This window comes from Microcaecilia unicolor, chromosome 8 (genome assembly GCF_901765095.1).
Source record: "Microcaecilia unicolor chromosome 8, aMicUni1.1, whole genome shotgun sequence".
NCBI classification, from domain to species: Eukaryota; Metazoa; Chordata; class Amphibia; order Gymnophiona; family Siphonopidae; genus Microcaecilia; species Microcaecilia unicolor.
The window spans coordinates 2,471,550-2,484,955 of record NC_044038.1 but is presented as its reverse complement, the minus strand read 5'-3'; the positions used below and the strand labels follow the sequence as shown (position 1 = coordinate 2,484,955).

The 13,406-nt window shown below is 41.0% G+C and overlaps 1 protein-coding gene across 1 annotated transcript in view; it reads right to left on the bottom strand.

Annotated features, from left to right (window-relative positions):
- Positions 1-2,769: 2,769 nt before the first annotated feature.
- ARHGAP17 (Rho GTPase activating protein 17) overlaps positions 2,770-13,406 on the bottom strand; it is a 156,806-nt gene continuing 146,169 nt past the window's right edge. Inside the window, exon 23 of the mRNA XM_030211990.1 lies at positions 2,770-4,337. Coding sequence (XP_030067850.1) covers positions 4,249-4,337 — 89 coding nt within the window. The 3' untranslated portion in view covers positions 2,770-4,248. The remainder of the gene's footprint in view (positions 4,338-13,406) is intronic.

Genomic DNA, 13,406 nt, shown 5'->3' with positions numbered 1-13,406 from the left:
GCCAGGCTTATGATTTAATTGGTCTTAGTGGCAGGAGGAAAAGTGGTTTATCTGCTTAATAAATTTATTGCTTAATCTGTGGCACAGCCATGACAGTGTGAATAATGAGATGGATAACAGCAGCTGGAGATGATCTTACTCATAATTCCCCACACTATATAGTTTACATAAGTCTCCCGCCCTTTGTTTTGTTTCATTCATCTAACATGGTCTCTATAAGTGAGTACTGCTAGAATATGGCATTGTTTAATAACTTTATTTTTTCTAAGTGAAATTAATGGCAGGTGCCTTACAACATCTCCAGAGCTGACTGAATACAGAGCTTGCAGTGCGCAGTAACATCCAAAGTACAGCCTTGAGAAGAGCAGGTTCAACTGGGATCAGATGATGCACTTGAGAAATATGGACTAGTTCATTATAATTAACTGACCGACCTAAGGCCCGAGCTTTCAAGAGCACATGATCAGACGTTCAAATATTTGAAAGGTGTTAATCTGCAAACAAACCTTTTTTTGGAGATGGGAAGGCGGTAGAATTAGAGGACATGAATTGGAGGTTGAAGGGGGGCAGACTCAGGAGTAATGTCAGGAACTATTTTTTCCACAGAGAGGGTGGTAGATACGTGGAATGCCCTCCCGCGGGAGGTGGTAGAAATTAAAACGTGTGGGATAAACACAAAGGAATCCTGTTTAGAAGGAATGAATCCACGGAATTTAGCGGAGATTAGGTGGTGACGCCGGTAATTGGGAAGCGAAACCGGTGCTGGGCAGAGTTCTATGGTCTACGCCTTGATCGTGACTGGATATGGATGGGCTGCAGTGTAAACTTTAAGGGGCTTCAGAAACTTTTAGTATAAGAAGAGTGCTGAGCAGACGTCTATGGGCTGTGCCAAGAAAGACAGGGACAAATCAAACTTGGGTATACATATAAAGTATCCCATATCAAGTAAAATGAGTATCTTGTTGGGCAGACTGGATGGACCGTACAGGTCTTTATCTGCCGTCATTTACTATGTTACTCTTTGGGGTTCTACATGGAATGTTGCTACTAATTGTGATTCCAGAATCTTGTAACTCTTTAGTACAAGGACAGTGCTGGGCAGACTTCTATGGTCTGTGCCCTGAGAATGACAAGGACAAATCAAACTCAGGTATAAAGTATCACATATCAAGTAAAATGAGTTTATCTTGTTGGGCAGACTGGATGGACCGTTCAGGAGTTTATCTGCCATCATTTACTATGTTACTCTTTGGGGTTCTACATGGAATGTTGCTACTAATTGGGATTCTGGAATCTTTTAACTCTTTAGGATTCCAGAATCTTCAGAACTTTTAGTACAAGAACAGTGCTGGGCAGACTTCTACGGTCTGTGCCCTAAGAATGACAAGGACAAATCAAACTCGGGTATAAAGTCTCATATACCATGAAAAATGAGTTTATCTTGTTGGACAGACTGGATGGACCGTTCAGGTCTTTATCTGCCGTCATTTACTATGTTTCTCTTTGGGGTTCTACATGGAATGTTGCTACTAATTGGGATTCTGGAATCTTTTAACTCTTTAGGATTCCAGAATCTTCAGAACTTTTAGTACAAGAACAGTGCTGGGCAGACTTCTAGGGTCTACGCCCTGATCATGACTGAATAGATATATAGATGGGCTGGAGTGTAAATTTTAAGGGGCTCAGACGTTAACTTCAGAACTTTTAGTAGAGGAACCGTACTGGGCAGACTTGTATGGTCTGTGTCCTGAGAATGGCAAGGACAAATCAAACTCAGGTATAAAGTATCACATACTATGAAAAATGAGTTTATCTTGTTGGGCAGACTGGATGGACCGTACAGGTCTTTATCTGCCATCATTTACTACGTTACAAGCCCATGTTATCAAAGTGGACTCCCTTCCTCAAAATTTTCATACCTCAATAGATCTGGTAGGTGTATAAGGACCTACCGACCACTGTTTCTGCTTCTACAGACTTAACCTAAGAACAGCCATACTGAGTCAGACCAATGGTCCATCTAGCCCAGTATCCTGCTTCCTACAGTGGTCAATCCAAGTCACAAGTAGTAGCAACATTACATGCTACCAATCCCAGGGCAAGCAGTGGATTCCCCCAAGTCTGTGCTACCCTTCTGGTAATTTAGGTTTTCATCCAAAACCTGTAGGTCTCTGCTAATCAAGTTAATTTTTTAAGACTTTCTACCCTGCTCAATCAGACAGGCCACCCTGGTTCCTAACATCACAGTGTTTACCGTGAAGAGCTTTTCATTCAGAATCAGGTCAATATTCTACAGGAGTTCTGTGTTCACTGGCTGATTTCAACGTCCCATTCTGGAAAATGCTGTGAAAATTGCATCGATCACTTTGGTAGTCTCCATATAGCACCTGGATGGGTGCAGTGTGGGCTGCACCGCTAAGCTAAAAGATAAACCACTGTGCTATTGCAGATGATCACTGCTGTACGTCTAACCTACTGGCAGTAGGCGTTCCACAATTATAGTATTATTCACTGCTGCTCACTACGTTTTTTAAAAATGCTGCGCCTGGTGTTAAAAACCACTGACCCATATATGCTCTGCAATCTTAAGCTCTTTGAAAACTAATGGATCTTCTACCAACCAAATTGGCCACAAGAATTACTGATACCTCAGATATCGTCCTGTCACCTATAAAAACGTTAATACAAAGTTTATGTAGTCCCTTCCACAGAAGTATCTGTATACATGCATAAATACGTGGAAATTCTTTCAAAAACTATTTTGCATCAAATTGTTCAGTTAACTTTATTGTTAATAAGATATTAAACACATTAAATGAAGCCATTTCTCTTTAGAAATTCCATTCTAGCTCAGTAAACATGGATGTACTACTTTATACATACTGTATATAGTTTCCTTATAAAATGGCATTTGTCAAAATATTTGTTTGATAAAACCAACAGGGTGGGTAATGTGCATCTTGGGCACCGAAAGGAACAAGTCTGATTTGGGATTCACACCACCTCATTCTGTGAGACTTTAAGAAAGAAACAGGACAAGCACTAGGTCCTTGGTAGCATCGACTACCTAAGTAGGGAGAGAGCAAAAGTGAAATGACAGCGTAGTTACAGCGTCAACCTTTGACAGTCTGTCCGGGTTTCACTGCTGCATACACATTTAAAAAGAAAAAAAAAATTAACTATATTCCACATTCTCTTCAAGTAAACAACAATGAGAAGGGAAATATATGTCGATTTTTCCACTCGCCCTCTAAAGTGAGCCTACAGAGAGAATCTGCCACACAAACATGTCTGGCTTAATCCTATCAGAGCGCACCTTGACACCTCACTCTGTCCCCCCACCCCCCACCCCATTGCCACATTCATTCTCACACCTACACATACAGAGAGGGAGTGTTCATAAACTTAAACCTAAAAATTTGAAAAAAGGTTAAAAAGAAAAGTCACAAACTAAAAGTGTGAAATGGATAGTGTTTTTTTCTTTAGAAGCAAGAGACTCAAATATGATGGAGCCACCTGCATCCAAAATTTTTAAAAAATGCAATGCAATACTTCCCTCCACATAGTGGTAACATGTTTCCCAGTTCAGAACACAGAACAGTTGAAAACAATGATATGTTTGATAAGGCAAAATATATCCCCAGACTTCAGGGCATTCAGCAATAAAATAGTTACGAAAAATATGAGCAAAGAAGGGGGGCACCAGGAGAGCTCCACCTCATCAATAGTGACCGATGACCAGCAGTCACCACCCGCATTAAAGGGAAGGGAAGGGGACTTTTGGCTTATATTCAGGCAACCCACGCTCCACTTCACGCCATCAGAAGCCTAGAATGTGGAGAAGCCGGGCACTGGAATGTCTTCGTAAAACGCAGCAGACGGGTCCAGCTTAAAGTCCGCTTTTAGCGATGGTGTTGACGTTTCAAAATTCATGCTTAAAAATCAGCTGTCCTCTAGCTTTTTGGAGGAGTTTTTGCAGTATGGAGATCAGCAGCCATATATCAGTATCTACCACAAACTCTTCCCACCCCAGTATGTTTTTCTAACATTATTTTCAAGAGACAGGTCATAAATCTTCTTTTGGAGCCCTCTCCTCTTCCTCTGGGAGGTGCTTAGGTCGCTGTTTTGCAGCTTCATTGTTCCAAAAGTAGCTCTTCGCTGTTTAATCTTGAAAAGAAAAGGCCTAGCGTTTGTTTCTGTCCTTGCCAGGGATGGGAAGAGTTGAACCATGGAGTGTGCTGGCAGATGTCACAGAGCTGTGCTTTCTGTGGCCGTCTCAGGATCCAGTGTCAGCTGGTTGTGCAGTTGTACAGAAAGCTGTCCTTGTATGTTGGAGTCTACAAAGAGAAAGAGACACGTTATACACACCAAAAGTAATGAATAATTTACACACAACTTCTACCATTCAAATTCATGGGGTGCAAATGTACAAGCAACACCTGAACACCGGCTGGCAGTTCACAAACCCCCAAAGCTGTACTTTATCATCTTATACAGGGTAGAAAATTGTACCAAAATATCTCCTTTTTGCCCCTTCTCAAAGTAAGGATAGAGCAAGCCTCCAAAAGCGTTTTCAATATGAAAGACAGAAAGATGCACACGACATTGGCGTTATGTTAGAAGTAGCGTAATGGCTGGGAATTTTCAGACAAAAAGAAAAAAAAAAGCGGCAAATTATCTCGCACAATATACAAACAAAAGAGCAGAGATGGGTAGTAACAAAGTACTTAAGTACTATTTTCAATACTTTTTACTTGTAACAAGATACTTTTTACTTGTTAACTCGTTACAAATAAGCAATATTTTTGTATTTAGTAACGAAATAAACGTTAAGTATTTTTTTTTTTTTTTTTTTTTTTTTTTAAGTATTTTCCCTATCTCTGCTTGAACCCCATTGGATACTGCAGGAACAAGGACAACAGTATCCAATCGCGTTCAAGCAGAGGCAAGGAAAATAAAAGGCCGTCTGCCATGCCCCCAGGCCTCTGTGTGCCCTCCCATAGCCTTTACGTGCCCTGATGGTCTAGTGGCCTTTTCAGGGCAGGAAGGAAGCCCACTACCGCTGCTCTCTGTAATACCACCGCATAGTCAAAATGGCCACCAAGACTTCAAGTGGGAATCTCGCAAGGCTGCTGCTTAAAGTCTTTGGCCAAGATTACAGTGTTCAGTGTGTGTTTTTTTTCTAGGAAGGACCTTTTGTAACACCCTAGAAGTTAGCTTGTAAATATACTAGATTTTGTGGACCACCTTGTTAAGCATACTTTTTATTTTGTAGTAAAAGAGTAGTTTTAAGAGCTGTACTTTAATTACTTTTATTTAAGAATGTTTTTTGGATAAGACTTTATACTTTTACTTCACTGCTTTTGAAGCCTGTACTTTTTACTTAAGTACTTCAAGTAACAAACCCATCTCTGCAAAAGAGCAACAAAGCACTGATTTTATTTGCACATAAACAAGTTAAAACCCCCTCTTTTTGTAAAAAATAAGACTCTCTCAAGACCGGCCTAGTCCTCTTTGTAAAAAAATAAGACTCTCTCAAGACCGGCCTAGTCCTCTTTGTAAAAAAAATAAGACTCTCTCAAGACCGGCCTAGTCCTCTTTGTAAAAAAAATAAGACTCTCTCAAGACCGGCCTAGTCCTCTTTGTAAAAAAAATAAGACTCTCTCAAGACCGGCCTAGTCCTCTTTGTAAAAAAATAAGACTCTCTCAAGACCGGCCTAGTCCTCTTTGTAAAAAATAAGACTCTCTCAAGACCGGCCTAGTCCTCTTTGTAAAAAAATAAGACTCTCTCAAGACCGGCCTAGTCCTCTTTGTAAAAAAAATAAGACTCTCTCAAGACCGGCCTAGTCCTCTTTGTAAAAAAATAAGACTCTCTCAAGACCGGCCTAGTTCTCTTTGTAAAAATAAGACTCCAGACCAGCATCCAGCAGCTTTTTGAACATTTGTATCAAAGACTGTTTTTAAATTATTATAAAAAAAAAAAATCAGTGCTTTGTTGAGAGTTTGCTGTTTTATTGGTTTTGTCGCTTCGCCTGCTGTCCTTGGCTTGTTACTGAGCTGTTTGTTAAAGGGTGTCTTTCCTCAGAGTATGGGGAAAAAATAGTCCTAACCTGTGCTGCTGAGGATAAGGAACGTGGGATGCCTCTATAAATGGAGTGGAAGAGCCTAACGATTAGTACAGCAGTCTGAAAACCAGGGGAACTGGGTTCAATTCCCACCACAGCTCCTTGTGATTCTGGGCAAATAACCAAACCCTCCATTGCCCCAAGTACAAAATAAGTACCTGTGTATAATACTTAAACTGTTTTGATTATAACCACAGAAAGGTGGGATATCAAACCAGCTATCAGAACAGCAACCATACAGCTCCATTTTACACAAAGTTCCAGTTTTTACTAAGGTAGGGCAGTGTCTGGATGACGTCTGGTAAAAGCAGGACAGGTTCAGCAAATGCTCATGGCATGAAGCCGTCAGGTCATTATAAATACGAGCTGATAATATACAGCCGGCAGCATCTGACGTGAACCAGGGAGGGTCCTGTGAAAGAGCTTCTGCTCCAGCTTTAAGCACAGCCTGATACCGTTTCACCTGCATTAAATACGAGCCTGTTTAAACATAGTATTTCTCTATTACTATTGCAGTGAAGGTCATGAATGAACAGAAGTACTTCCGCTTTCAATAGGTTAACAAGCAAATGATTTTCCCTGCTCTGATTATGATGAGAGAGGAAGAGGCCTATTTTGTCAGAGCAATGGACTGCGAAAAATCCTGCTTCTGCCACCAGCACACCTTAAGACTGGGCAAATTGCTTTAATTCCCACTTAACTGTAAGCTGATCAGGCAAAACAATATACCTGAAAGCATAATTGTCACTATGTTCAGTAGTACAATAAAAACAAAGGGCCTTTTTACTAAACCGCAGTAAAATGTGTAGTTACTGCAGGTGACGTTCTGGAAGCAATGTACTCGTCCAGTTTGGACAAATTCTATTAAGCGCTAAAAATTGTGTGAACAAATTTGGACGCACACCCGATATACTCTGCAATTTATCTGAATAATGAGCCAATCAGTACCAACAAGCAATTATTGCTGCTGACTGGAATTAAAAATTTGCACACGTAAATGTAATGCACAGGTCCAAAAAGAGGGCACAGCCATGGAAGGGTCATGGGTAGATCAGGGGCTTTGCTTTAAATTTACACGCGTTGTTATAAAAGGGATCCGCACCTAATGTAGTGGTGCGAGGATTTACACCAACGTTTTAAATGTAGTCGCAGTTCCTGGCACTAAATGGGAGGTTTTTATTTTGCACCATTTATAGAATTAAGTCCTTAGTTGACAATTTAAGTACTTCCTCACTTATTTGGCCAGAACATTATACATTGGACTTCATTTTGCATCTAAAATCTAATTTTAGTAAACAAATAGTTTCTAATCCAAAACACCAAGGGCACTATCACCAAGCCACGCTAGATTGCCCATATGTTCTTATAGGCGACTTAGCGTTTAGCACAAGTTAACCATTAGCACACGCTATAAACACTAACACAGCCTTAGCACTGCTTAGCAAACAGGGCCCCAAGTTAGATTTAAATTTAAAAAAAAAAAATGTTATTCAAACCACTTCTATCTCCAACTATTGAAATTTCTCAAATGATCACTGACTGGAATGAGAATCTTGCTATCTTAGCAGACTCTAATGCACCTTTTAAGTAAACATCAAAGATGACCACATCCCCATGGTTCACTACTGCTCGTGCTACAAAAGAGAATGCAGGAGATTAGGAAAAAAAGAGTTGGCTTAAGGTGGAGTATAAAAATGATATCGCTTTAGCTAAAAGACATGACTACTCCAAAAAAAAAAAAAAAAAATCCCAAATGAGCACGAATACATCTCGTCGCACTCTTTGGAAGGGTCAGAAAATGAGTGAACTGTTTTAAATAGGGTCCAAGTTTCATCCTATTGCTCATGAACTTGCCAAGTATTTTGAAAATAATCACTTAGAACTTAATTAGTTGTGGCAAATCCCGCCATCTCAAATAGACGAGCCTACTAACATGGAGTCAAATGTTGTTCCAGTTGATCGTACCTGGTTTGAATTTCCTTCAGTTGATTCAAAGCTTTTAACTAACGTAGTCTCTAAATTTGCTAAAGGACAGTGTGATTTAGATCCTTGCCCTACTGTAATGCTGAAGTTTCTGCCACCTTAAGGTCTTTCCTGCTTACTAACATTTAATACTTTTATGTTCAACCAACAATGAACAGCACGTAGAGTGCTTGGACTCTCTGGAGTACCGAAAACTTTTGGTACTCCGAAGAGTCCAAGCGCTCTATGTGGTGTTCATTTAGACATCTAGCAAGACATTGTACATTAACTACAACATTTTGGGTTCAGCCAAACATACATCTAATCAAAGAGACTCCTGAGGAAGGCCCTCGCAGGCCGAAACACGACTCGTGTTGAGTCCTGAATGTTCAATAAAGGTGCAAGTTTGTACATCGTCTGCTGCCCCCCTTTTTTTTGGTAACCCTTGTTGTGACTGATTTGTCTGTGTGCCTACAAGGGTTCCTGTACTTTAAGTACTATTTTTATTCACATCTTTGGGGGTAGGGGTGGGAGGGAGTCATCCCTAATTCTCTCCAGTGGTCATCTGGTCAGTTTGAGCACCTTTTTGTGCCTTATTAGTTCTACAAACAAGTCTAGATCAAAAAGTTGAAGCTTTAGCCCTAGACGTTTTCATTTTGTCCCATTATGGCTATAAAACATCCAAGTGTTAGGAACGCCCTAAGCCCACCCCTGAAATGCCCCCCTGTGATTTAGACGCACTGCAGACAAATTGCATAAAGGTCTGCAAAATAGGTTTTGAAAATACCAATTTGGATGTTTTCAGAGAAAATTCATCCAAATGCTGCTTTTTGGATGTTTTTCTCTTTCGAAAATGAGCCCCATAGTAACCTATGTAACTTTGTAAATCTATGTGCTTTGAAAATGAGCCTCAACGATTACTTTTCAAGGTTCTTTATGGAATGTGTCTAACTTTGCCCACTAATAGTCATTCCAATAGATCTGCATGCAAAAATAAGCTTTTCTATCTCGCTGCTTACTCTTTTCACCTTGCTTCTGCCGCTAAGAAAGTATTTAGTTTAGCATTGGTCAAACTTTGGCATTCTCTTCCACCAGAGTTACATTTTGAACAAGGTTATCTGTAAAAGACATGGGTTTTTATCAAATTTGGGGTACTCTGTGTCAGTTATTTCTCCAATGTATATTTCTGTAATAGCATTTTAAAAAAATTATGTTCTGAGCTTTTCTAGGTTTGACACGGTATACACAAAATACGCTATGTCGGCTTACCTCAGGGTTCTGTTCTTGGTCCCCTCCTCTTTTCTATCTACACTTCTTCCCTTGGTTCATTAATCTCATCCCATGGCTTTTCCTACCATCTCTATGCTGATGACTCCCAGATCTACCTTTCTACCCCTGATATCTCACCTTGCATCCAAACCAAAGTTTCAGCGTGCTTGTCTGATATTGCTCTCTGGATGTCTCAATGCCACCTGAAATTAAACATGACCAAAACCGAGCTTCTCATTTTTCCCCCCAAACCCACCTCCCCACTCCCCTCGTTTTCTATTTCTGTTGATGGCTCTCTCATTCTCCCTGTCTCCTCAGCTTGAAACCTTGGGGTCATCTTTGACTCTTCTCTGTCCTTCTATCCAGCAGATTGCCAAGACCTGTCGTTTCTTTCTTTACAACATCCGTAAAATCTGCTCCTTTCTTTCCGAGCACTCTACCAAAACCCTCATCCACACCCTTGTCACCTCTCGTTTAGACTACTGCAATCTGCATCTTGCTGGCCTCCCACTTAGTCACCTCTCCCCTCTCCAGTCGGTTCAAAACTCTGCTGCCCGTCTCATCTTCCGCCAGGGTCGCTTTACTCATACTACCCCTCTCAAGACCCTTCACTGGCTCCCTATCCGTTTTCGCATCCTGTTCAAACTTCTTCTACTAACCTATAAATGTACTCACTCTGCTGCTCCCCAATATCTCTCCACACTCGTCCTTCCCTACACCCCTTCCCGTGCACTCCGCTCCATGGATAAATCGTTCTTATCTGTTCCCTTCTCCACTACTGCCAACTCCAGACTTCGCGCCTTCTGTCTCGCTGCACCCTACGCCTGGAATAAACTTCCTGAGCCCCTACGTCTTGCCCCATCCTTGGCCACCTTTAAATCTAGACTGAAAGCCCACCTCTTTAACATTGCTTTTGACTCGTAACCACTTGTAACCACTCGCCTCCACCTACCCTCCTCTCTTCCTTCCCGTTCACATTAATTGATTTGATTTGCTTACTTTATTTATTTTTTGTCTATTAGATTGTAAGCTCTTTGAGCAGGGACTGTCTTTCTTCTATGTTTGTGCAGCGCTGCGTATGCCTTGTAGCGCTATAGAAATGCTAATTAGTAGTAGTAGTATGTTACGTTATGTTATGTTAATGTAGGAATATAGCAACCAGTAGGGGCAGAACCCGCATTTTCTAATGCTGATCCCACATTAAAGTGCCAATTGGGGATGGAGTGGATGCTCTAACGTAAGAAGTGCAGTGGCTGCTATTATGTAGGCCCATCAACGAAATCTTGATGCTGCCTTGGTGAACCTTGACATGGAGAAGGTCTTCAATAGTCCAGCTTGATCATACTGGTGAAGGATTTTATAAGCTTTTGGTTTTACAACAGATTCAAATGCTTTATGCATATCCAAAAACTCAGGTCTTTACAAATGGTAAGCTTTCTCCCCCTTTTGTCGTCGGGTGGGGAGGGGGAGAAAGTTTACCGTCCGCTTCTCCCCTTTTTGTTTTGCGTATGTAGCCCTTGGCCCGCAAGTTGCACCAAAATATATTAGAGGGTATAATAATAGGCATTTACAAATTAAAAATAGCATTGTTTGCAGATGTTCTGCTTTGTGCATTCTTCCTCTTGCGTTGGATCACTTATGGGTCCTTTTACTAAGCGTTCATTTGCCGCAGCTTAAAAATGGCTTACCGCAGGATGTGCTCAGGCGTCCTACAGTAATTTGTGGATGTGTGTGTGCAAACCATGTGCTAAAAAACATCTCTTTCTTAAGTTGCAAAGGGGGTGGAGAGCGGGAATTTCTGTAGTAATCAGCACATCTACATTATCTTGTGCTGACTGATGCAGGGTTAGTGTGTGAGCCTCACTGCCTACAAAACAGGTGTCAATTAAGTGTTCACATACTAATATTTTTAATGGACGCTCACTAATGGCAAATTAACACATGGCCATTAATGAAAAAGAAATGGAAAGTCAGCCATTTTCCAGCTGTATTAAAAATGGTCTTAGTGTACGGCAAAGGCAAAGGCATATTAAGGCCGCTTTCACTGCAGCTTAGTAAAAGGTCAGCTTGCGGGTCTGAGGGTTAACCTGGGGAAGTCTTTGCTATTTCAATTGCAGGCAGAAAAGGAGGAACAACAGCTTTATACTCAACTCTAAGGATAATAAGGTTCAGATATTTCAAACGTCCTTTTGCCCACTTGGACATTTATCCCTAGAGTGATAGGGGAAATCTCAAACACTGGAAGGACTTGGTAGAATACAACCGATTTAAATGGTTTTCATTTTACAAAATCTGCCTTTAAAAATACCTGAAAAGGATTTATGCATTTGGAATAAACTGCTATCTCAATTCCTCTGGTTGGGGTGTGGGGAAGCCACGTGTGCCTAGCGTTGTTAAGAGTAGCCAAGATGGAGTGGGGAAGGGGAGGGCTCCCAGATATTAAACTATATAATAGTGTTAGTTTAATGATGCAGGGAAGAGTCTGGGTATTTGGGACTAGTCTGTATTGTAAATCTCTGGAATCCCAAATGGTGCATCCTTATAAACAAGTCTATATTCTGCATTCTTGGGGGGGGGGGGGGGGGGCTTTCCCTCAACAGATAGGAGCAGACAGCGATTTAGGCTACAGTATGCCTGCTCTGCTTATTGGCCTCTCTTAGGGAACAGAGATTTTTCCTCCCAGTTTGCAGGGAATGGGCTTTTGATCATGGGAAGAATGCGGTATTAGGCATATTGGACACTTGTTGCCCAAATGCTAACCTGAGATGTTAAAAAATACCTTTAATTTGCCAGATGTGGAGGAGATGTGCCAGATGTGGAGGAGAAGCCTCTTTGCAGGCTCAATGTGGCTTACAATACATCATGGATAGTGGAAATAAGAAGGGAATAGACATTTGGTGTTACAGAAGGATATTGGGTTGCATGGTAATGAAATACATGTTAGTAATATAACCGAAGGCATTAACAAACATTTCTGGATATATGTGGGGAGTTTTCACGTGTTGATCTTTGTGGTATATCTTGTCAAAGAGATGGGTCTTCAGTAGTTTGCGGAAGTTGGTCAGTTCATAGATCGCTTTTAGGTTGCATGGCAATGCGTTCCAGAGTTGCGTACTCATATAGGAAAATGTTGATGTGTGCATTAATTTGTATTTTAGACCTTTACAGTTGGGGAAATGAAGGTTGAGGAATGTGCAAGATGATTTTTTTTAGCATTCCTGGGTGGTAGGTCTATCAGGTTTGACATGTAGGCTGGGGCATCGCCATGGATGATTTTGTGAACTAGGGCACATACTTTGAATGTGATGCGTTCTTTGAGTGGGAGCCAGTGTAGTTTCTCTCGTAGGGGTTTTGCACTTTCGTATTTCGATTTTCCGAATATGAGTCTGGCTGCCGTGTTCTGGGCTGTTTGGAGTTTTTTGAGTATTTGCTCTTTGCAGCCAGCATAGAGAGTTGCAGTAGTCTAGATGACTGAGTACCAATGATTGTACCAGATTACAGAAGACGGTCCTTGGGAAGAATGGTCTTACTCTTTTTAATTTCCACATTGAGTGGAACATCTTTCTGGTTGTGTTTTTCGCGTGATTCTCAAGTGTTAGGTGCCGAACAATGGTAACTCCAAGAATTTTTAGGGTTTCCGAAATTGGTAAATTTAGCTTTGGTGTGTTGATGGTGGTGAATTTGTTCGTGTTGTGTTGAGAGGTGAGTATTAGGCATTGGGTTTTTTCTGCATTAAGTTTCAACTGAAATGCATCTGCCCAGGAGTGCCTGATATGTAGACTTTGGTTGATGTCGTTGGAAATTTCTTTTAGGTCTTGTTTGAATGGGATGTAGATCGTTACATCATCAGCGTATATGTATGGGTTGAGGTTTTGGTTTGATAGTAGTTTGGCCAAGGGTATCATCATTAGGTTGAATATGGTTCTGTTTTGTAGCTTTTTGAGCTATTGCTGTAGACTTTTGTACAGGCTCATCGCATAGGGTGGGAGGCAGGATTCGAGGTGAGTAGGCGGGTATGTTGGGATTTCGGATATCATTGACTGTAGATGC